This window comes from Aulonocara sp. 'chitande type north' Nkhata Bay, linkage group LG16, assembly GCF_057382095.1.
Source record: "Aulonocara sp. 'chitande type north' Nkhata Bay isolate Kocher_YH1m ecotype deep benthic linkage group LG16, A_spYH_male_GT1.1, whole genome shotgun sequence".
Taxonomy (NCBI): domain Eukaryota; kingdom Metazoa; phylum Chordata; class Actinopteri; order Cichliformes; family Cichlidae; genus Aulonocara; species Aulonocara sp. 'chitande type north' Nkhata Bay.
The window spans coordinates 13,954,368-13,979,018 of NC_141359.1; the positions used below are offsets into that span (position 1 = coordinate 13,954,368).

Sequence of the window (24,651 nt, forward strand, 5' to 3'; positions counted from 1 at the left end):
GACGGCGACAAGAAACATGCTTAAAAGCAGCTCAAAAGAAAACGGATGGTATAGAGACCGATTGCGTCCAGAGGTGAAGCAGCGGTACTTGAAAAAAAGTGTGCATCGCAAATCTGGACCCATATGAAATACGGCAGTGGAGTAAAGACCCAGACGACTTACCGCCACTGTCCTACCCCGATATCTTCACGTATCTTGTTTGTGGAGTAAGCGCTTACACAGCGAACCAGTTTCGTAATTATAAGTCGCTGGAGGTGCACATCCAAGTTACAAACGGCTGGGTGCAAGATTTGGCTATTTTCAAGCCGCCAAACTCTGAGTACATCGTCATTCATACCAAGGTAAGTCAGCTGGAGTGCATCGAGTGAAATAGCCATTGTCCACCCCCCACCATAATTAATGTTATACATTTATCATTGAACTTGTAAAGTAGATGCAAATTAACACATTGATAATCGGGCAAATTATTAACGCCAATTTGTGTCCTCCCTGTCTCATTTCATTTATTGTCTTTACATCAACCTTGTCCTTGTATGTTACAGGTACTGCACTCCCAAAGATTGAATGAACCATGGGTAATTGTAAGCACCACGGGAAAGATCGAAGCCGCACACTGCACCTGTATGGCCGGAGTTGCTGAGACCTGCACCCATGTTGCTGCACTTCTGTTTAAAGTGGAGGCAACAGTGAGGATCCGTGGCACAAAGACAGTCACAGATGAACCAGCCTACTGGGTTTTGCCGGGGAACACAACCAAGATACAGCCAGAGGTTGGCCATAACATTGACTTTACATCTTCAGCAGTACAAAAAAAGACTCTTGATGAAAATATAAACGGACCGTCTGTGGTGAAAGGCAGAAGAAGCAGTCCTTCAAAAAGAAAGATTCCTTCTGCTACGTTTGAGGAGTTGTCACCAGTGTTAGACACACTTCAAAAACACAATAAAGCAGTGTGTTTGTCTGGATTGGAGAAATACTACACATCACACACTGTAAAGTCATCCACATTACCACTGTCTCTGGCGTGTTTGCACAACACGGGTGCACAGTCCCTTGGCCTTACCGAGCTACAACTGCACTGTGAAAAGTACGTAAACGCAGCAAAAGTTACTGAAGAACATGCAGGAGCTATTGAGGTACGCACAAGACTGCAACACAAGAGCCCAGAATGGTATGTTTGGCGTGCTGGGAGAATCACAGCTTCAATGATGCACGCTGTGTTTGCCACCACTGTAGAAAAATCCGCCATTACTGTGGTTAATCGTGTTTGCTACCCTGTTAACTCTGTCTATAATGTGCAAACAACTTGGGGACTGGAGCATGAACAGGACGCTCGACACGCCTACACCCAGAAAATGTCAGCGTGTCACAATGTCACGTGTGAATGTTGTGGGAAGGGGTACCTGGAAATTAAATGTCCATTTAAATACAGCATTTAAATACAGCATTCAGCAAGGATTGGATGCACATGACAAAGACTTCTGCCTCGAGTTGACAGCAATTGGACTTAACTTGAAGAAAACACATCACTTTTACTCACAAGTGCAAACACAGTTCTTTGTGGCCAACGCAAAGCACTGTGACCTCGTGGTATGGACACAAAAAGACATGGCAGTTGTACGCATCTTCCCTGATGTGCACTCCTGGGAATCACATTTAAAGAAAGCTCAGGAGTTCTTTCAGAAGGTGTGCCTTCCTGAACTAGTAGGAAAACATTTCTCTAAGCAAAATGCAGTCCCGAGTGGTCACAACGTTTTTCCTTCTGGTGTCTAGTTTTTTGTCATAAGTGCATTGAAATATGTATAAATTGATTTCAAACCTGCAGCACTTACCATGTAACAATTGTCAAAGTGTAAAATAAAGAGTCAAATGCAGTTATTTGTCGTTATCTGGCTTTTATTATAACGTCATGAAACAAAGAGTTCAAAGTGATGATAAACTGTCGATTATAGTATACAGGTACAGAAATGGTTACATAACGTAATGTCAGTGTGTTCATACAATTACACATAAAAAAAAGGTTTTCCTAGTACTATGTCTTCAGAGACATACTGAGAGTTTTCACAAATATTAATTAACAAGTACAAGTCTCATGTGTGTCTGGTTTCACTACCACACTGGGGCACATGTTAACCAAACCCTAACCAAAACGCAACACACCCTCACAATTTTATCAAGGAAGGTAACGTCTTCACCCTCACATGGAAGAAGAGAACGGATTGTCATGGTAGTATATAGCATTTTGAACTTGTTGCGCAAACTGCCAATTACTCGATCGACATGGATTCTTAGGTGTGCAATGGCTCGTGTATTTTCTATGTCCTTGGCATCTAGTTGACAGAAGCCCCTTGTAAATGCTGGGATCTTAACCTCCGTACACATCATTCCCACCGCATCTCTGATGTCAAAGCCTCTGTCAGCCAAAACTACATCCCCTGGTAACAGCTTGTTAAGTATGCCACATTGCTCTGTGATGTGTTTATCTGATGCACGGCCCCCCCACCCCTTAGAAATGAATGAAATTGCACCTTGTGGAGTAATCCCGATCAGGTATTTCATGGTGTGTGTACCCTTGTAGTGCGAGTATGTTTGAGCATGAGCCTTTAAATTAGATGGTCGTTCTGTACGAGTTTCTGACTTGTGTCAAGCCAGCCTCCAATTCGAGACTTGCAGTCAAGCAGCCTCCAGTTTGTTTTACGTTCCCTGTGTATTCAAAGTATTACGGGAATGGATGTGGAAACCGGATTTCAAAATAAAAGCCAACTTCGAGTGAATTAACAGATATGTTAAGAACATAATAGGCTTTTTTTTTTTTTTACAAACTCTAATGTTAGATGTATATGACACAGCCTTGTACCCTAATTGTGCCCTGTCACTATCAAGGCCATCTTATTTTGGATTTCAAAGTAAAAGCCCTGTGAATCTTCATTTTTGAACTACTCTTTCAATGACTTCATAATGCTCTTAACTCATTCACTGCCATTGACGTCTATAGCCGTCAATTGCAGTGAATGAGTTAAAAGCAAACGTCGTATTTCCAAATACTATTTGAACTTTATATCAACACTTTCCACAGGATAATTTCACTCTGTATTTACAGTATAAAGCCCCACAGTGATACCATGTCAATATCAAGTCAGTCTGATTTTACTTTCCAAAGTAATGGCCCATTGAAATTGCCCATATATGACTTACTTTTGTAATGATTTTGAAATGCTCTAAATAGAAAAAATCCTGTTTCCACAGGATAATTTCTTTTTAGATCAACAGCATACAGCCCCACAGTGATACCATATCAATATCAAGTCATTCTGATTTTGCCTTCCAAAATAAAAGACTTTTAAAATTGCCCATATCTGACTTACTCTTGGAACGATTTCAAAATGCTCTTAAATAGAATTTTGCTGTTTCCACAGGCTAATTCCACTTTAGATCAACAGTATACAGCCCCACAGTGATACCACATAAATATCAAGTCATTCTGATTATGCCTTCCAAAATAAAGGACTTTTCAAATTGCCCATATACGACCTACTCTTTTAAAGATTTCACAATGCTCTAAAAATGAAAATTGCTGTTTCCACAGGATAATTTCACTTTAGATCAACAGTATACAACCTCACAATATTACCATGTCAATTTCAAGTCATTCTGATTTTGCTTTCCAAAATAAAAGCTTTTTCAAATTGCTCATATACAACGTACTCTTTTAACGATTTCAAAACGCTCTAAAAATGAAAATTGCTGTTTCCACAGGATGAATCCATGTTAGATCAAAAGTGTCCAACCACACCATGGTACTATGTCAATTTCAAGTCAGTCTGATTTTGCTTTTCAAAATAAAAGCCTTTTCAATTTGCCCATATATGACTTACTCTTGGAGCGAATTCAAAATGCTCTAAAATGGAAAATTGCTGTTTCCACAGCATAATTCCACTTTAGATCAATAGTATCCAACCCCACAGTGATACCATATCAATATCAAATCAGTCTGATTTTGCCTTCCAAAATAATGGCCTGTTGAAAATGCCCATAGCTTACCTAAGTTTCAGTGATTTCAGAATGCTCTAAAAAGGAAATTTTCTGTTTCCACAGAATAATTTCATTTTAGATCAACAGTATACAACCTCATGATTTTACCATGTCAATTTCAAGTCATTCTGATTTTGCCTTCCAAAATAAAAGCCTTTTCAAATTGCCCATATACGACCTACTCTTTTAACGGTTTCAAAATGCTCTTAAATTGAAAGATGCTGTTTCCACAGGATAATTCCACTTTAGATCAACAGTATCCAACCCGACAATAAAACCATGTAAATTTCATGTTGGTCTGATTTTGCCTTTCAAATTAATGGCCCGTCGAATTTGTCCATAGGTGATATACTCTTTCAATTATTTCAGAATGTTTTAAAAATGAAAATTGCTGTTTCCACGGGATAATTTCACTCAAGATCGACAGTGCACACTATCACAGTGATATCAAGTCAATTTGCCTTACAAAGTAATGGTCCATTGAAATTGTCCATGTATGACCCACTCTTTCACTGACTTCAGAATCCTATTAAAAGCAAAGTTGCTGTTTCCACAAGATCATTTCACTCTACATTGACAGTATACAACCCCACAGTTTTATCACGTCAGTATCGGAATTATAATTGTTCATTTGGTACTTTTAATAATTAAACGCGGATGCTGTTAACAGGACAATTACTGTTTCCACTAAGTAACTGGAGTTCATGCAAACCATACACAACCTCTACAGTGGTAACATCTCAATCTCAAATCAATCTCGTTTTGCATTTCAGAGTAAAAGCCTTTTGACTTTGTTTATAGGAGCTTCTCTTTCCACAACTTCAGAATGGCATTAAATGGAAAGTTCCAGCTTCTATGAATTAATACCAGTTTGTGCCAAAATTGTCAATAATTTCTCAATAGCCTCTGGTCTTAAACTCAACATTCCAAAATGTGAACTTCTCCCTGTTAAATTCTGCACAGATACTATTGTATCAGGTGTTCCTGTTAAAAATAAGGTTAAATATCTTGGTATTATCATTCAAAAAGACCAAGATGCCAGATTATGTGAAAATTGCTGTTTCCACAGGATGAATCCATGTTAGATCAAAAGTGTCCAACCACACCATGGTACTATGTCAATTTCAAGTCAGTCTGATTTTGCTTTTCAAAATAAAAGCCTTTTCAATTTGCCCATATATGACTTACTCTTGGAGCGAATTCAAAATGCTCTAAAATGGAAAGTTGCTGTTTCCACAGCTGTTTCCTCTTTCAACTGCAATACAACATAGATTTAATCTTCGGCTTCAAAGAGATTTATCCATTACTGGAAGATCCTTGGTAGCCAAAGTTGAAGGCCTCTCCCGACTTATTTATGCAGCTATGGCACTTGATGTTTCGAAAGAATTATGCACAAAAATTGATAAAATATTATTTAACTTCATTTGGAAAAAGAGAATACATTATATTAAAAAAAAAAAGTAATGATAAACAAGTTGTGTTCTGGTGGCCTAAATTCTTTAGATTTCACTTCCTTAAATGCATCTTTTAAAATCAAATGGATCAAACTCTTTTTAAAAAAATCCCACTTGGATTCTATCAAGGAAATTTATTATTACTAATAAGATAAGAGAAGTTACTCTTAAGTTGATCCATAGATGTTATCCGGTAAAGACATATCTGGTTAAATTTAAAAAAAATATTGAAACAATATGTTATTTATTTTGGGAATGCACTTATACACATGTATTTTGGATTGATCTAAATGATTTTATAAACACCAAAAGTGATCCCTCATGTAAACTGAAGTTTCAACATATTCTATTTGGCCTCTCACATACCGATAAAATAATTCCAGGGAAAAAATATATTATTAATCTTCTGATTATTTTTGCCAAATTTCACATACATTGTACAAGATTTTCTCAACAGCGTCCAAACATATTTGCTTTTAAAGCCCTGTTTTCCAATTATCTGGAAAATCTTAAGAAAAGTACTAATTCCAAAGCGTGTAAAACACAAGAGCTGTGTCGAATGTATAGTTTCACTTGACTTACATGTTGTTTATTTATACCTTGAGCACCTTTTTTTTCTTTCTTTCAGTTATTTTGTTTGTCTGTTTTCTCCTAAAGTATACCTTTTTGTTTACGTACTTGTATTTGTATACATAACTTGTTCAAGATACTGCAAGCTGTGGAATTTTTCATACCCTTTCTATATTCTACATTACCATGTATGTTTGTTGTTCAATTGTCTAAATTAAAAAACAAAACAAAAAAAAAACCTTTCATAGATCAACCGGGGCGATTTTAGCCCATCTTTCGGGGTGCTTCAGCACCCCTAAAATGAATCAAAGCACCCCCAAAGATTTCTTACTTTTTTTGACAATATTTGCTGTTTGTGTGACACACTACTAACACACTGCGGTGGGCGCCTCACCCGTGCCAAAGCGCTTCCAGGCGGAGGATAGTCCTCCCCCAGCTGCTATCAGGGCAGGAGACATTCACACCTGTGCGTCCAAAAGGCAAATGAATCGCGCATGAGCGAAGCCGCTGCTCCCGTACTGACTGTAACGCAGTCAGTTCTTCTTTTACTGTTATGCTGTTTTGTGGATCACAAGGTTTAAAACTACCGTACTTATAAACACACACTCTCACACACAAAGTAACTCCACCAGAGTGCCAATTTCGGGTCACTTTTTCCGGTCCAGGCCCGGATAAAGGAGCAGGGTTGGAATTGTGACATTAAAAAACAATAATTGCTAAAAGAAATTTAATTTGTAGTTCTAAATAAATTCTAACTGCATTTAGGACGTTTTTTACTCACTTTATGTCCAGGAATAGAGCAGGAGGGAGAGAGAGAGAGAAACAGAGCCAGGGACAACAACGTCACATTAGAAAGGTATAGTAATCATCCACAACTATTTTCAGTTGCAGATGATAAAGGATTCAGAAAGTTTATTCATGCAGGCCCATATGACAGAGAATGTGCATGTTCTTTTTGTTTTCATATTTTAATTTATATTTAATTGTGTTGTGGTTTGCAGTGTTTTGTGTTGTTTCACTTTAAATTTGTTTAAAATGAAAAAGCTGAAAATTTAAATAGTTAAAAGTTGAAATGTAAATAGTTGGTTTTTTTTATTATATGATTTATTTATTACATTTTATGTAGAGTGAATAAATAAAAGTATATTTACGGTGGCCCCGAGAGACAAAGCACACACAAACTTCAAAACACGTAAAAATTCCAAAACACGTAAAAACTCCAAAACACATACAAAACACAACAGAAGTGCTCCAGGATGCTGGGCGCAGTGTTGAGCTTTTGTTACCTAGTGGCTAAGTGATCTAGGTAGCTCTGTTTTGGAAGTTCAGTTAACGCTAGAAAAGTGTTTTGGAATTTGTATGTGCTTTTTGGAGTTTGTACGTGCTTTGTCTCAAGGGGCCACCGTATATATTTATATATAAACATAAATAAAACCACTTTTTTTACATTAGTAATTCCTTTTGTGCATAATTTTATATTGTTGTTAATAATAAATTAATTAAATTATTGGGAGCCGAAAGATAGTGAGCTGAGCCGAAAGAGCCGGTTCTCTAAAAAGAGCCGGAAATCCCATCACCACAATCTCACATTTCTGAATAAAAACGCAAACAAAGCAGTTACCTTCATTATCTCATATCAGTGTAATATCACTGAAATGGTAACTCCATAAAAGAAGCATATTTGACTCAATAGCTTACAGTTCTTGCGCTTTTAGAGAAGTCCATACACCCAGTCCAGTGTTTTCTGTATGAGAGAAGTTGCTGTGTGCTATTAAGTGTGGAAAAAAAACAAACAAACCCAAAACGCGCTGTAGAAGTACAAATACTATTGTTAAAAATACTCCACAACCTAGACATTCAAACACTCATACACTCATAACACATACATATAGGGCCTTGGTGGTGGGCACGCTATACGGTCTGTGTATTCAACCTCACCTCTGGCACCAGTGCTCACCTCTCAATTTTAAATACATGTACACATTGAGGGTTCTCGGGAGGGGCCCTGCTGACAACTGCTGCTTTATGGCAGAAAGCACCATGCTCCCCCCCCCCCCCCTTTTTTTTCTGTTTGTCTCCACTTTGGGGGAGTGCATGATGGTGGGAATGCATGCTTGTGTCTGTGTGTGCCTGTTTGTCTATGTCTATGTGTCAGGACAGGTCATAGACTCCACCTCTCTGGGAACATCTCAGGCCCCCCTAGGTGTGGCCCATCTCCCCTCACCACACTGCCTGCCAGTGGCTGTTGCCCTCAGCCGTCGGTGCATTGGTGGTTCTCAGTGTCCGGAGCTGGGGGGCCTCTACATGTCTGGGGCCTGGATTTCCTCCATGCTTTCTTCATGTCCTGGGGGGCAGGGCTATAGCTCCCCACATCTACTATTAGACACTTACATGGAGAAACCTTATGAATACTAGCGCTCTCACACACAGGTGTACAAACAGGTACACACAGACACACACTATCTTGGTTGGCTGCTGCCTCTAAACATATCATGTGTTGTTGGTCTTGTGTGCTGCTCAGTAAGATTCAGTATTTATTATTTACTGTTACCTGTGTAATGGTAAATGGACTAATTTTTATATAGCGCTTTTCTACTCTCCCGGAGTACTCAAAGCACTGTACAACATACCACATTCACACCCGTTCTCCCAAGCACTGACTCTAAACTGAATGCTTTTCTAACAACATTCACACACATTCATGCACACTGGATGCATTGGAGAGCAACTTGGGGTTAGTATCTTGCCAAAGGATACTTGGCATGCAGACTGGAGGAGCCAGGGATCAAACCACCAAGCTTCCGATCAGTAGGTGACCTGCTCTACCTCCTGAGCTACAGCCAGGAGGAGCTGTATTTTCCATAATATGCTCATTTCTTTTTGCTTGTTACTTTTCTCAGCAGGTGGGGAAGCAGATTTTCAGTGACTTTTCTGTCTATTCCTCTTATCCTCTATTTTTCTTTCCTTCTCCATGTATTTCTTCCCAACTTCTCTTTCCTTCTTATTTTCTCTTTCCTGTTCCCGAGTCCTGTCCTTTCTGATTGCAATAACTTACAATCAGAATCACAATCAACTTACAATTAGAATCAGTGAAAACTGTACAATGACAATAAATGAAGTTATAAGTTCTAAAATAAAATACAAATAATAACAACAAAGAGCGAATAAACTATGAAAATTAAGTGTACCAGTACAGCAAAAGCTCCGCTAGGGAAAGTAAATCTTTTGGCCATTTTTCTTGGCCTTCAGACAATAATTCTGATTGCTACAGTGCTGGTCAGGGCAGGACAGGCAAAAAAAACCTCCACGTACTGGAAGTACTGATTTAACTTCTTTACTCAAGTAAAAGTAATTAGTACAGGCTCTGAAAACTACTCAGAGGAAAAAAAATAAAAAAAGAGTTCTCTGCAAGATGTTTGTATTTTTGTGCTAAGCTAATTGAATCTTGTGCTATATTGACATAATCATAAAATAATATACATAGGAATACAAGCTTTAGTATAACTTTTTTAAATAAAAAATTTGAATTATACTCATCTTGAATCTGAAGAAAAGAAGGTAAAATAAAAAATATATCTCTTTTTTTTCTGTTGCCTATGTCGTAGAGGGTGACTTTGCCTCTAAACAGGAAAGTACAACTAGAGGGTAAAGTTGATTTAGCAAGTGTGGAACCCTAATGACAGTAAATGGTTCTTTGTTGTTTGGCTAGCTAATGGTTACAATATTCATGTTCCATCTGAGAATATGAAGTGTCTTGGTTGTGGGTTGGAGGGGCATCTTATGCAAGTGTGATGATTGTGGGGACAGCTCGCTGCCCCTTGCTTCCTCCTCTGTAAGGAGAATAAGAATAAGAATAACTTTATTTATCCCGAGGAAAATTCTTTTGTCATGTACATGCTCAAAGCAGCAGGAGAGACATAGGAACAGATGAACAAGATATAAGATATACAATATATACAATAAGAATAGTAGTGTACAGTAATATACAGTAGGATAGTGCAAGACATAGTATCGGATAACTCTAACAAAGTAATAGATATAACTATATATAAATAACTTAACTATCAGTGCAGGCGATTCTAGAAAGTGACATAGTATTGTGCAATAGAATAAAGGGAGTAGCAGCGTATGATGGGGGGATGAAACAAATATTCAATAAGGTACTGTTGGGTAATATTGCATGGTCTGGAAGGGAACAGAATAACATTGGTAAACGTCTCAGGAAAATCACCTACAGAGTGAGGAAGAGTTATACAGTCTTATTGCCACCGGCACAAAGGATTTACTGTGGCGGTCAGTTCTGCATTTTGGGGCAATGAGTCTTTTGCTGCGTTTGCTCCGATGGTCCATCATGGGGGGTGCGTGGGGTGGGAGGGGTTGTCCATGATAGAAACAAGCTTTTTTAGCGTCCTCCTTTCGGACACCTCCTCCAGGTTCTCAAGTCTGACACCCAGGACAGAACCAGCCTTTCTAATCAGTTTGTTCAGCCTGTTGGCATCAGCTGTCTTCACCCCACTTCCCCAGCACACAGCTGCAAAGAACACGACGCTCTCCAACACCGAGTGATAGAACATGGTCAGCATTTTCCTACCAACATTGAAGGACCTGAGTCGCCTCAGTAGGAAAAGCCGACTCTGCCCTTTTTTGAAGATAGCATTGGTGTTCTTGGTCCAGTCCAGTTTACAGTCCAAGTGTACCCCCAGGTACCGGTAGTCCTCAACTATCTCCACATCAGCCCCTCTGATGGTGACAGGGTTAGGAGGAGGAGCCTGCTTACTATAGTCCTTAATCAGTTCCTTTGTCTTTGTGATGTTAAGTTGTAGGTGGTTTAGCTCACACCACTCGACAAAGCTGTCCACCACACTCCTGTACTCCTCCTCCTGTCCATCCCTGATACAGCCCACAATGGCAGAGTCATCCGAGAATTTCTGCAGATGACATGACTGAGACTTGTACCTGAAGTCAGATGTGTAGAGAGTGAAGAGGAAGGGTGATAGGACCGTCCCCTGCGGCGCCCCCATGCTGCTCAGGATGTTATCTGAGCGGCAGCTCTTCAGTCGGACATGCTGTGGTCGACTTGTTAAATAGTCCGTAATCCAACCAACCAGTGGGGCATCCACCTGCATTTCTGTGAGCTTATTCCCCAGCAGTGATGGTCTGATTGTGTTAAAAGCACTGGAGAAGTCAAAGAACATGACCCTCACAGTGCTCCCAACAATGTCCAGGTGAGAATAAGCCTGGTCCAGCAGGTAGATGATGGCATCCTCCACGCCGATACAAGGTTGATAAGCAAACTGCAGGGGGTCCAGTCAAGGCTCCACGAGCAGACGCAGATGTCTCAGGATGAGTCTCTCCAGCGTCTTCATGACATGTGAGGTCAGCGCCACTGGCCTGTAGTCACCGAGGGTCGACGGGTTGATCTTTTTAAGGACAGGAACCAGAGTGATGGGACTCTCTGCATTTCCAGACTCATGTTGAATATCCGTTTTAGAACTCCAGACAGCTGGGAAGCACAGCACCTGAGGGCCCTGGGACTGACACCATCAGGGCCAGCAACTTTGCTGGAGTGGAGTCTGCCCAATTCTTTTTTGATGTCATCTGCTGAGAGGGACAGGGTGAGACAGTCTGAGGGGGCAGGAGAGGGGGGAGGCAAAAGGAGAAGATGGGAATAGCTGGGTGTGGAGACAGGAGACGCAGGGCAGTCAAACCTATTGAAGTGCAGATTAAGGTTGTTAGCACTTTCGAGGTCCCCATCCATCCCAACACCTCTCTTTTGTCTCAGGCCAGTGATAGCCCGCATTCCATTCCACACCTCCCTGGTGTTGTTTTCCTGCAGTTTGTTTTCCAGCCCCCGTCTGTAGGACTCTTTACCCTCTGCAATCTTGGCTTTCAGCTCCTTCTGCACCAGTTTCAGCTGATCTCTGTCACCATTTCTGAAAGCTCTTTTTTTTCTTGTTTAAGGTTGCTTTGATGTCTTTGGTAACCCAGGGTTTATTGTTGGGGAAGCACAGAATGGTTTTTTTGGGGACCACAGTGTCCACACAGAAGTTGATATAATCTGTTACACAGCCTGTCAGATTGTCAATATTGTCCTGATTGGAATCACAAAGAACATCCCAGTCAGTTGACTCAAAGCATCCCTGCAGAGTCTCTTCCGACTCCCTTGTCCATGTTGTAACAGTTTTTGTGGCTGCAGGTTGCCTCTGAACGGCAGGTCTGTAAAGGGGCTGGAGGTCATACGTCATACGCCTGCGCCGCGTTGGCATCAGGGGCGATGTAAACAATGACGATAATGGCGAGGGAAAACTCATGCGGTAAATAATATGGTCGAAGACCGACTGCTAACAGTTCGATGTGTTTGTTACACACAGCCTCACCTTAACGTGACTCGGGGAACACCAGCGGTTGTTAACATAGAGAGCGAGTCCTCCTCCCCTCTTCTTCTCGCTGCTGCCTGGGTCCCTGTCCACTCTCACACACGTAAATCCGTTTATATCCACCACCTGGTCCGGGATGTTTTTGTGCAGCCATGTCTCCATGAAACACATAACACTGCATTCTCGGAAAACTTCCTCTGTCCCTGTTAGCGTCGCAACCTCCTCCATCTTATTAACCAGCGATCTGACATTACCAGTCACTACAGACGGGAGAGCAGGATGGAATCTTTTCCTCCTCAGTCTTCGTGTTTTCCCGGCTCTGCAGCCGCGGTAGTTCATCTTGATCACCGCAGGGATCTCATGCTGAACACCGGCATGGCTGTGCTGTCTTAGCCCCAGCAGCAGGTCCCAGCTATAGACAAAGGGGCAGCGTGGCGTCGCGGTCATCTCAGTAGTTTTACATGGAGTTTCGTTTCCAAACACGGATAAAAACTTCTCGACTACACAAGAAGTGTAAACTAAAAAACTAAGTAGACAAAAAGAAATAAATAAGAGGAAAAGAAAGAAAGGGGAAAGTACTTTTCAACTGCAGAGTACTGCCAGCATCTCTGGCAGAGCCGTCATATTCTGGGGAGGGGCTGTCTTTAGAGTTGGTCTTAAGGTCAGCAAGAAATGTGCATTTGTAAAAAGTAAAAGATCGCACAAATGAGGAGGGGAGTGATTTTACATTCAGTTACATAAGTGAAAATCCTTTAACAGAGAGAATGCAGTGAAAAGATGAATGAAGATTTTAAAAAATAGGCAAGGCCCAAGGGAAGTGGTAGAATAAAGGAACTGATAGACCAAATTCTTTCCAGGGTACCTGATAGAATAACACTGGCTAAATTCCTCTGTGAATATGAAGAATCAGAAGACTTACATGGAAAAAGGTAAAGTGAAAAGAGTCTTAGAGGGAAGCTCCAAAGCCCTTCTGCTGCAATTACAGGGACATGATGAATCCGAGGTAGACAGCGAGGTGGTTGTGGGAATGAAGTCACAATGGTTATTACTTTTTTGAAAATTAGAATGTTTCATCATTTCTTTATTATTACAGGTTCCAATTACTCTGGATCACTAATTAACTAATTAGAATCTGTCTCTGTTTATATGAAAAACAAGGGAGAGCTTGGACATTAATGCTTTACTGATACAGAGAAACAGACAGACTGAAAAAACTGAAATCCAATCAGTGATGATAGATCCTTGTTTTCAGCTTCCTTTTCCCCCATCACTAAACAAGCCTCTCCATTTAGTCTGTTGAATCGAAACTAAACGTTTATCCTTGAAACACAGTGCTGAGGATAATGCTGCTGAATGGAAGAGAGGGTTAGGGTTAGTGGCATCATTGGTGGAGTCATTCCTCTTTCTGTTGACATTGATAAAGTAATTGCATGTCACAGTTCAAAAATTAGGGCTGAGTTTGAAAACATTTTTTTATGCAGCAGCTCCATCTACTGTTCAAATCAAGTAGGGATGAAATTCTCTCCAGCATCAGACAATTTGCTGCTAAAGCTAACCGAGCCACAAGGTTGTGCTCTGTTATTTTTTATTTGATATATGAAAATGTAATCTATCAACAATCCTGTATACTGCTGCTGGCCTGCATCTGCAAGTTGTTCTGTAATCCTCGCTACCATTTTTTAAAATCCTTTTTGACAAAGCTCACAGTTAGGGTTGGATCAGGTGACCCTGAATCCAGTTATGCTGCAATAGGTCTAGGCTGCTGGGGGCTTCCCATGATCATTGTTCATCATTCACCTTTTCACTCACTATGTGTTTATACATGACTCTAGATTTAATAATTAGTCATTCTTTGGCTGTCTTGGCTGTATCTCAGGTAGTAGAGCAGGTCCCCTATGAATGACCTGTGAATGAATGAATAAAGCAAGTTGTGGAGAGTGCTTTCCAGAGTAGCAAAGCGCGATATAACACAGTCCTTATACCATCTCTTGCGCCATCTTTCTTTTCGTTTGTCTCCCAGCAGTTGGCCGCCCCTCTCTGAGCCTGGTTCTGCTGGAGGTTTTTTCCTTCCCACTGTTGCCAAGGAACTTGCTGATAGGGGATTATATCTTTGTATTAGGGTATTTACCTTACAATATAAAGCACCTTGAGACAACTGTTGCTGTGATTTGGCACTATCGATATAAAACTGAATTCAATTGAATTGCTATTTCTGACAATCAGATATGTATTGTCCGTGCTGACTTTTCTGGTGTGCAAAGAGGTCTTGCTGCACCTGCTGCTGTTCTGCCTGACTTGAGGCTTTCCATGTATGCACATGCCACCAAACAAATCACTGCAGAACTGGATATAATGGGCTGCCATTTAAATAGCAACTCTAAAGATGTAAAGAAATGCATTTCAATAAAATTGTGAACTTCAGAGCAGCTAAATACATGCTACAGAAATCATCTTGCAGTAGATTACTTATAAATAAGTGACAGCAACTGTGTGTGACACTGTGATTGTAGGTTGATATGTGTAGCTATTTACTGACTAGTCTGTGTTACTTGTAGAGGTTCAAACATGGGAACATTTTGTTTGTGATAACAGTCAATGACCACCACCTTTTACTTGATACTACAGTATACTCTGTTTTGTTTATGCCACTTTTGGTGCACACTACATACAATCTGCAGTTTGTGTGTCAGTATAGACTTTAAATATAAAATCCATAACTCAATAATGAAAAACTCATTTATTATGAGTTATCAAATCAGGAATGAATAAGTGTAATGTTTATAGGTAGTTTTAATGTGGCTTTTTTTGGCAAGATCTAATAATCTAATATACTGGGTCTAAATTGAGGAGCACATAAACATGTACACACAAACAAAGGAGAAAAAATAAATATAGCTCTTTAAAAACTGACAATTAAAAATTCTGAAATTAAAAGCAAGTATTGTACTTTAATATCATTTGTTTTCAAATCATAAACTGTGTATTATAGTACAATTAGTGTAAAACCTTCACTGAATGCATTGTCACTCTCCTGCAGTGCAGAGAGATTTTCATTAGTTACATACAGGCTGACGTTGCTCTGTTTTTCTGGCACTATTTCATAAACTCTTGCCTGAAGTATTGTTAAAAAATTACAAGGTGAAAGAGATGAAGAGAATTAACAGATGACAAAATGTATAAAGGCAGTGAAGGTCCAGAGGCTCTTTCAGACCAATACTGTCCCCCTGCATGGTACAGATCACTTCAGCGGAACTGAGTGCAATTAGGGTAAACAAGGGAACTGAGATATCAGGTCACGGCCCAGCGTCACTGTCACAAGCGTAATTTTATCTTGTAGCAACCCAAGGTTGTGATTAGAAGCCCCCATTCTGCTTTCTTCTGGACAAGGCATTGTTCTTGACTGACCCTCTCTGACTTTGAGTCAATCCTGGAATTCTGAGTGCACTCTTCCCTTTCCATGGGGTGGTGGGGCCCAAACTTCCAGTAACTGTGTAGGTGTTTCTGTGGGTGAGCATGTGTCTGAATGCATATGTGTCTGTGTTAAACTGCTTTGAAGGCTGGGAGATGAAATCACAGCTTGGGCTGGCTTGCCAACTTGATCTTCAGGTTCTCTGCTAATTTGTCCAGGAACTCAAAGGTGTTCAAGTAGTCAGCACGTTTCACACTGCAAACAGAGTCAGAAAACAGATGACTGTCAGCATTAAAGTATTGCAAAAGTTCAGAGATCACCGAATATGACTAATTTTGACAAATATTCAGGCTGCATTTATGAAGCTCTGTTAAGTCAAGTTCACTGTAGTCAAAATAAGTTTCGACTGCAACAACTTAGTGCTCCTTTATGCCATCACATCTAAGGCCCATTTCTCATATGAATAAATGCGTGGTTGCTGTTTCCAAGACGAGGAATGGTGTTGAAAATTTTTTTTATTATTACAGACATACTGAGCTGCTGTAAAGGCTTATGTGAGCATACGCTCTGCCACAGTTGGGCTCTATAAACGTAAGCATATGTCTGCATCTTTTTGTACTATTAGTAAAAATTCACTGCAATTATTCAACAAGCTCATTTTTGAAATGCCAAACAATACTTAAGAGGTTGGGAGCGGTCACATCTCCCGTCACACAAAACTTGGTTGATTAATACCCAATAATTATGATTATGTTACATAGGAAAAAAGGACATGGAAAAGTAAATCATAGTAAGAGGTAAAATATATGAAACGAATATTTAATACATTAAGAGTTTTTTTCCTTTGTTTTGTTCTTTCTGCATGCTTAGTTTCTGGAGTGTGTCAAAGACAATTTTGAACATCCACCATTGTAATATTTTATATTTAGCAGAACACTATAGGAAAGAAAAAGCATAACTGCTCTATATTGAAAAGAGCTCAAACATATTTATAAACCTGAGTGAATTAAACTTTAATTTACGGATGCCCCAATCAGGTACATTTTGAAATGGAGCTGTCCTTTCCGGTCACTGTATGTGGTGGCTTCCACAAACTGGTGCCCACTCTTATGTATTTTTAATAGATTATTTCTAAGTTCTGAGACTGTATCAAGAATGTATTGTAAGATCTAATTACACACTAATCTAACAGCACAATATCCTTATATGAATGTACATTGCATATGACTAACTTTGCAAGGCCTTTGATGCAGATAGCCAAATCTTTGGTCATGAAACCAGCCTCAATGGTCTCGATGCAAACAGCCTCCAGCGCCTCCGAGAACACTCGCAGCTCGGCATTGTTATCAAGCTTTGCCCGGTGAAGCAGGCCCCGTGTCCATGCAAAGATGGAGGCTGTAGGAAACAGACACACAGTGAAAGAGCATGCATTAGATAACTAACCTAGAGATAACCTTAGAGATAAAATCACATACGATCACTTTTCCACAATCTGAGCCTACCAATAGGATTGGTGGAGGTTTCCTTTCCCTGCTGGTGTAGTCTGTAATGTCGAGTCACTGTGCCATGGGCAGCCTCTGACTCTACTGTACGTCCATCAGGACAGACAAGCACACTGGTCATCATACCCAGGGAGCCGTAGCCTAAAACACAGGGACAACCAAAAACTACATTAACATCTGAATATCATTAGTCTACAGTACACTGCAATTTTTTTAGGCTTTTATTATTTAAGTTTCTGCATGGTTTTTCACATAACTTCTGATCTGAACCTCCTTTTTAAACCAACCTTGTGCCACAGAGTCAGACTGTACATCTCCATCATAGTTCTTGCAGGCCCAAATGAAGCCTCCCTCAGATTTCATGGCTTGGGCCACCATGTCATCAATGAGACGGTGCTCATACCAGATGCCCTTGGCCTCAAACTGAGCACGATACTCTCTGAAGCACACAAGAAGGTGGACAACACAGTTCTGGCCCATGTCTGCTACAAGGATGTTTGCATAAGCTGCTTGTGCATGTGCTGTCCTTACTTCTCATAGATCTCCTGAAAGATGTCTTTGAAGCGTCCATCGTACTTCTTCAGGATGGTGTTCTTGGTGCTGAGGTATAGAGGCCAGCCTTTGGACAGAGCAACCTGGAAAGAGCTATTAGCAAAATCCCTGATGGACTTATCTGTGTTGTACATTCCCAAGGCCACACCACCTGTGCCTGGATAGACACAAACAAATAGACATACAGACAGACTAAATTCACATGAATTATCGACTTTAAAGGCAGACAATCTTGGACAAACTTGGAAAAATCTAGAAAAGGAACCAGTGTTACCTCTTACTCCGTTTAAAATTTATTTCAGTTCATTCAGTGTTAAACCTGAACATATCAATATTTACAAGAGCATGAACAAAGATATCATCTTTCACAGTATTTCACAATATAACCCATACAATATAAGGTTAATTGTACTAACAGACTTTTTAAATTTTCTACCAAACTTGCTAGTTTTGAAACTGTACTATAAAACAAATATGGAGGAAACAAGCTGTCAGCTCTTCTAAATCCTTGTTTTATTGTTTTATATACACTCTGTGGGGTGGACATGCAAGATATGGGTTTATACTACAGAGAAGCTTGATGATAAGATGGAGACAGTAAAGAGTAGATTCAATAGAATATTTGTTTATTTTAAACAATCAGACCTTTTGTATGTGGTAAATGGTTTGGAAATATATATATATATATATATATATATATATATGGCCCCAACTGACCGAGTGCTCAGTGAATACCTCAGGCAGCAGAAACCCAAGAAAGAGGAGGGAGACGAGGAACCATCATGGAAGGACAGGCCCCTGCACGGTATGTAACACTGGCAGATGGAGGAGGTGGCTGATATCCAGAAATCCTACCAGTGGCTGGACAAAGCTGGACTGAAAGACAGCACAGAGGCACTAATCATGGCAGCACAAGAACAAGCTCTGAGCACAAGATCCATAGAGGCTGGGGTCTATCACACCAGGCAAGACCCCAGGTGCAGGCTGTGTAAAGATGCCCCAGAGACAATCCAGCACATAACAGCAGGGTGCAAGATGCTAGCAAGCAGGACATACATGGAACGCCATAGCCAAGTGGCCGGCATAGTGTACAGGAACATCTGTGCCGAGTATAACCTGGAAGTCCCGAGGTCAAAATGGGAGATGCCCCCAAGGGTGGTGGAGAATGACCGAGCTAAGATCCTGTGGGACTTCCAGATACAGACGGACAAAATGGTGGTGGCTAACCAACCGGACATAGTGGTGGTAGACAAACAGAAGCAGACGGCCGTAGTGATCGATGTAGCGGTTCCGAATGACAGCAATATCAGGAAGAAGGAACACGAGAAGCTGGAGAAATACCAAGGGCTCAGAGAAGAGCTCGAGAGGATGTGGAGGGTGAAGGTAACGGTGGTCCCAGTGGTAATCGGAGCACTAGGTGCGGTGACTCCCAAGCTAGGCGAGTGGCTCCAGCAGATCCCGGGAACAACATCGGAGATCTCTGTCCAGAAGAGCGCAGTCCTGGGAACAGCTAAGATACTGCGCAGGACCCTCAAGCTCCCAGGCCTCTGGTAGAGGACCCGAGCTTGAAGGATAAACCGCCCGCAGGGGCGTGCTGGGTGTGTATATATATATATATATATATATATATATAGATAGACACACACACACACAGGCTTCTTACCCTCAAACTCATGGACGACATATTTGACAGGCTCTCCCTTTGCGGGTGTGTAGGTCATCTCCACTTTCCCAGGCCCAGGCACCACAAAGTCTGTGGCTTTGTACTGTGGGGAGAACAGTGAGTAAGAAAAAAGATACAATCCCCAACATATACCATAACAGCAAGAAAGACTGTCATAAACACCTAAAGAGGACTAGTCAGAGTGTACAGCATTGTTCTTTCTGACAGATATTATGTAACCAGCAGCCATCTGATACATCACCCAACTGGAAGCAGAACTGTTGACTTTGGCTATGCACCATGAACCAACCTGTGATTTACTTCTGTGGCTGTTGAGGTGGTACACTGTGGTCCAAAGGACAGCTGATGAAACCTAATTATTGACCAAGTCACTCCTAACACAACGTCTGATATAACTGTCAATTCCCTGAGCTCATACATCAGCTGACGGAGGGAAAGAGCAGTTACAGAAGTGTGGTAGAAAATTACAGGCAGCCTCCGAAATGGTAACAATAATTAAGATGAAGTTTTAGTTTAAAACACATTTTATTTTAACCTCATTTGGAAAACTTCAGAAAACTATGGGCATTATTTTTCTTTGCCAAAACATAAGCCATGAAAATACTATTTCACACTAAAACTAGATGAAGACAGACTCACTATTCTTTGCTCTTTGGTGTAGAATACACATCCTGCTTCTAATGCAAGGGTTTGAATAAATGTGTGGCTTTGCAAATGAATGTGATGTCTGGACACACTTTCCTACAGGCTTTCATTGTCACCTCCCTACCTCCTTCTAAATGCTAATTTGCCTGAGCCAGCTTACCTTCACAGACGCTCTATAAATCTGTAGGGCATAAACAGACTTCTACAGTAAACTAACTCTAGAACAGGACATTGAGTCATTTCCTCAACATCCTATTGACACAATAATATACACGACATGAAACTACAAAAATCTGAGTAGTTTTACATCTTAAAAGATGGAAAAAGGTGTCTATGTGTCACATATTCATTTGTAGGTTGCCATTTTTAAATACTGTTGGAATGAAATTCTCTATAATTACAACCTTATTTTTTTGGAGACTTTGAAAAATTTACATGAGATGTGTGAAATCTTGACTAGAGATTCACAGATCATATATCCCCCCCCCCCCCCCTTAGCATGCATACTTCAAAGTTTTCAGTAAGTGGGACCGATAGGGTACCTGATCTCCATGGGCATGTCTGCCGATGATGATGGGCTTGGTCCAGCCGGACACCAGGCGGGGGATATTCTTACATATGATGGCCTCCCTGAACACCGTGCCCCCGAGGATGTTACGGATGGTCCCGTTGGGTGAGCGCCACATCTGCTTGAGCTTGAACTCCTCCACACGTTTCTCGTCTGGCGTGATGGTGGCGCACTTGATGCCCACATTGTAACGGTGGACTGCCTCTGCTGCCTCAACTGTCACCCGGTCATCAGTTGCATCTCGGTTCTCCATCCCAAGGTCATAGCTTTGCAAGGAGAGATTAAGAGAACATGATTAATGGTGCCGAGAGAAAGCTAATACATAATTTATAATGTCTTGTAAATGTACCTAGACTGTCAATAAAAACCTCAAAGTTTTAGTACAAAAAGCAAAGAATACTTTAAGCATTTTAGCTGCTCCTTCACAAGGTGTCACCAGGACGCAGCTCCACATGTGTGACTTAGTAAACTTTTATGCCCAATGCCCTTCATCACACATTGCCAAGGGTTTTTGCCTCTTTTTGCTTGTTAGGGTATGATGTAAACCACTATACTGGGGAGCTAGTGGTAGTAACTACTACAGGGCTCAAATGATTAGTAAATATAACTGATTAGTAATTATAATTGAGAATATTTGTGTGCTTCTAAGAATTAGAGTATGAGATTAAGAATGAAGACAGGGACCAAACACACACAGAGAACATTGATAATCTCAGCAGCAGAGGCACTGAATGCTATGAGCGTTACAAGTATTTACACATAACTTAGCAGCAGACCCCAGTGCACTAACTACCGAACACTATGCTATTGATTTAGCTGAGTGAAATGCAAAGCGGAGAATGTCAAAGTGCACCTACTGTGATGTGGAACACAATAACTGTGTCAAAGGACATGAATGACTTGAATGAGTGGTGAAAGTGAATCTGATTATGGAATAATTTGAACTGCTGCCAGAGCTTTTTGCACTTCATTATGAAGGCAATTTTCTTGCCTGCAGGCCCTGACACAGCATTCTTATGAAGGAGACTTTCTATTAACCCTCTGTTCCATTTTCTTTTAGGCGCTGCCACTGCAACGAAGCAACACGAAGAAAGCAAAAAAAAGGAATCAGTTGTGCAACGAAACCAGGCACTCTGCCAGCATAACTGGATCGGTTTGCTCCACTTGTTATACTTGAGAAACCTCACAGCTTTAACAAACAGTTAGAGGAGGGGGTGAAAACCAGCTCAGTGTCCTTAGACTTCTCTTTGGCAATTATCTTGTGTGCTGGCTTTGTATGAAAGTGGCCTTGACCTTTTACCCACTTCCCTCCTTCCTCAACTGAAAATCCAAGCCACATGAATGAACCGATGAGGTTCATTCTTTGGAATCTTTGCAGAAAACCTTGCACATGTTCCAAACTATGTGCTTCCAAGAATTCCGTGCCCAGTGAACCACCTGACTGTGTGGTGGGACTTTTAACCATTGTACTATCGTGGACGGTTAACAACAGTGCAAAGTCCATGAAACAGATAAGTAGAGGAAGGTCAAATTAAGAAACCGATGACGCAAATGGATGTTATACTACCAATTATCGTTATTACTTTGTTTGGACATTTCTGATCTACAATATCACCCATCATTGCATTTGATTTAATAATACTTGTTGAAACTTTTCATTGTCTTCTTGATTACAAGACTTTTGTAAATAGCTTTTAATGCAATGGTGATTTTTTTTTTCTGAGGTAGCAGCTGCAGTTAGTATATTCTGCTTTGCAGCTGAACCATTAGACACCTTTCGGGTGGGGGGGAATGTATTTTCAGGGCAAAGGTCAATGATGGGGGATGCATTAAAGCAAGAATTCAAGCCAAACAAGAAGTACCAGGCATGCAGAAAGTGTTGCTTGAATTCCGTTTTTGATTCTGTTTTACTAAGACTATCCCTGCTGGGAGTACTTACCACTGCACCACTGTCATGTAAACAAAAGTATATTTAAAAAGAAACCATTAAATGTAAGCGATCTGAGTGCACTGAGCTGCTAGAACAATGGGATCTTTACACAGTGTAGGAGTACAGGTGTATTCACCTGTGCACTTCAAGCTCCAGGTACGGAAAGATGAGTTTCTCCTTAATGAGCTCCCAGATGACCCGAGTCATTTCATCTCCCTGCATCTCCACCACAGAGCCAGCCTTGATCTTGGGAGACATCTGTCACAATAGAATGACCACGAAGAAGACAAAAACAAATAAGTTACTCTGACACTTATTCTGATAACTGAAGTGACTGGAGAGAGATTATTATTACACAACAATTTGTCAAATGACATGCTGATACCCAAGAGGGGGGAAAAGGTCTGTAGACTATGAATGAATTCATTCACAAGATGCTTAAAGTATCCAGAGCTATGACTCGGCGTAAATCCATAATAACCCTCTTCAATTATCCCAGTGGCCAAAAAAAAAAAAAAGGGGGGGGGGGGGGGGGAGATTACCTCCTTGGTTATTATTTTTGTTATTACCATTTTTATTTTAATAATCTCGGTTGAAAAGACCTTATTGGTGGTGTTTCACAACAGATGATTTCACAACTTTCAAAGATTTCATTTTATAATCTCGCCTAAAGTTCACTTAAAGAAGAAGCGACTTGAGTTAAGCAAAGAAGGAATGCAGAGCACTAACAGGACAAGGTAAAATCTGAGAAATAACAATCTGAAACATGAAACCAGGAAGGAGGTGTTGGCTGAGGATATCAGGCCTGAATGGCCACTATGTCGGTTTGCTTAAGCTACCCGCAATTTAATTTGAATGAACAGCCGACACAAAAGTGTATTTCATAGCAAAGCAAACAGAAAAACGCGTTACTTCAACTTTGTCACCACCCCCCTTTTATTTTTCTTTGGACAGATGACGGCTAATGCCAGCAGCAGCAACAAAAACAAAAAAAGAAGGAGCCGCCGAGTATTTCTTTCTTTCCTGCACGACGCCATCATTGTGTTCTGCAGTAAGCGCTGTTTAATTCAGTGCTACAAACGCCTACCGTATTGAGTTTAAGATCCACGACACAACCAAAGATGAGGAAGCCGAACGATGACCTGCCGGAGAAGACGGCGTATCTAGCTGCTAGGTGCCAGTTTCTATTCCGCGAGCTCATTGGCAAGAGTCTTGGCCAATCAGAGAAGAGCGGAAAACATTTAACGCCAATCAGATAAATCCACACCGCAGAAGGGTAGGTCTGAAAGCGGTGATTGTCCATCTGATGAGGGTTTCCACGCCCACCGATACGCTTGTTCTATGCGTGGACTGTTGCACAATGGGTGCTATTTGACAGTTTGGTGGCAAAAGGCGGCACCACCAGTTATAATGGTCCATCTGAAAGGATATTAGTAAAACTGACAAACTACAGATTCAATATTTTGATTTGCTAGATCACAATTCTATTATTTTAATTTTAAAAAGAGAAACTGATCATAAATGAGTCTAGATTACACCAGAGCCCATATACAATTTCCAAGAAAGTAGGAAACTAAAGCTAAACGCTAATGGTAAAACACATATTATCATATGTGTCATTATTATTATTAACCACTTTTTAAAACAGCATACAGAATAATAATTTTGTTATAAACGACAAATTACAGACTCAGACCAAGTCTTTTGAACAACTTTCAAGTACTTTGTTCTCCAACGTGTGCCTTTCTGTTGTTTTATATATATTCCTCTAGTTTGTGCTTATTGCACAATCTTTGTGTTGGTGTTGTTCGCAAATCATCATAATTAATGCTGCATATCAGGATACTTTTCTTTCATAAACAATAACAATTATACACATTTTCTTTGGAAAACTGAAACTACTTGACGGTAGCATTAGCTAACCAATT

The 24,651-nt window shown here is 40.6% G+C and overlaps 1 protein-coding gene and 1 pseudogene across 1 annotated transcript; one reads left to right on the forward strand and one right to left on the reverse strand.

Annotated features, from left to right (window-relative positions):
• Nucleotides 1-533: 533 nt before the first annotated feature.
• Nucleotides 534-1,845, forward strand: LOC147311159 (uncharacterized; annotated as a pseudogene).
• A 13,306-nt stretch (nt 1,846-15,151) lies between these two features.
• Nucleotides 15,152-23,952, reverse strand: idh1 (isocitrate dehydrogenase (NADP(+)) 1). Its single transcript, XM_086266642.1, has 9 exons — nt 23,811-23,952; nt 22,860-22,981; nt 20,768-21,059; nt 19,560-19,662; nt 17,876-18,053; nt 17,632-17,783; nt 17,345-17,485; nt 17,075-17,237; nt 15,152-16,097 (listed from the first exon to the last, which is right to left on the reverse strand). Exons 1-9 carry the CDS (start codon nt 23,922-23,924, stop codon nt 16,004-16,006), a joined length of 1,359 nt encoding a protein of 452 aa, XP_086122768.1. The 5' UTR covers nt 23,925-23,952; the 3' UTR covers nt 15,152-16,003.
• Nucleotides 23,953-24,651: the final 699 nt, after the last annotated feature.

Coding starts and splice junctions, on each gene's coding strand:
- idh1 (XM_086266642.1), bottom strand. CDS start 23,924: ATGAGCTCGCGGAATAGAAACTGGCACCTAGCAGCTAGATACGCCGTC. Junction 17,486..17,631: donor GTCTGACTCTGTGGCACAAG/GTTGGTTTAAAA, acceptor CCTGTGTTTTAG/GCTACGGCTCCCTGGGTATG. Junction 16,098..17,074: donor TGCATCAAAGGCCTTGCAAA/GTTAGTCATATG, acceptor CTCTGTTTGCAG/TGTGAAACGTGCTGACTACT.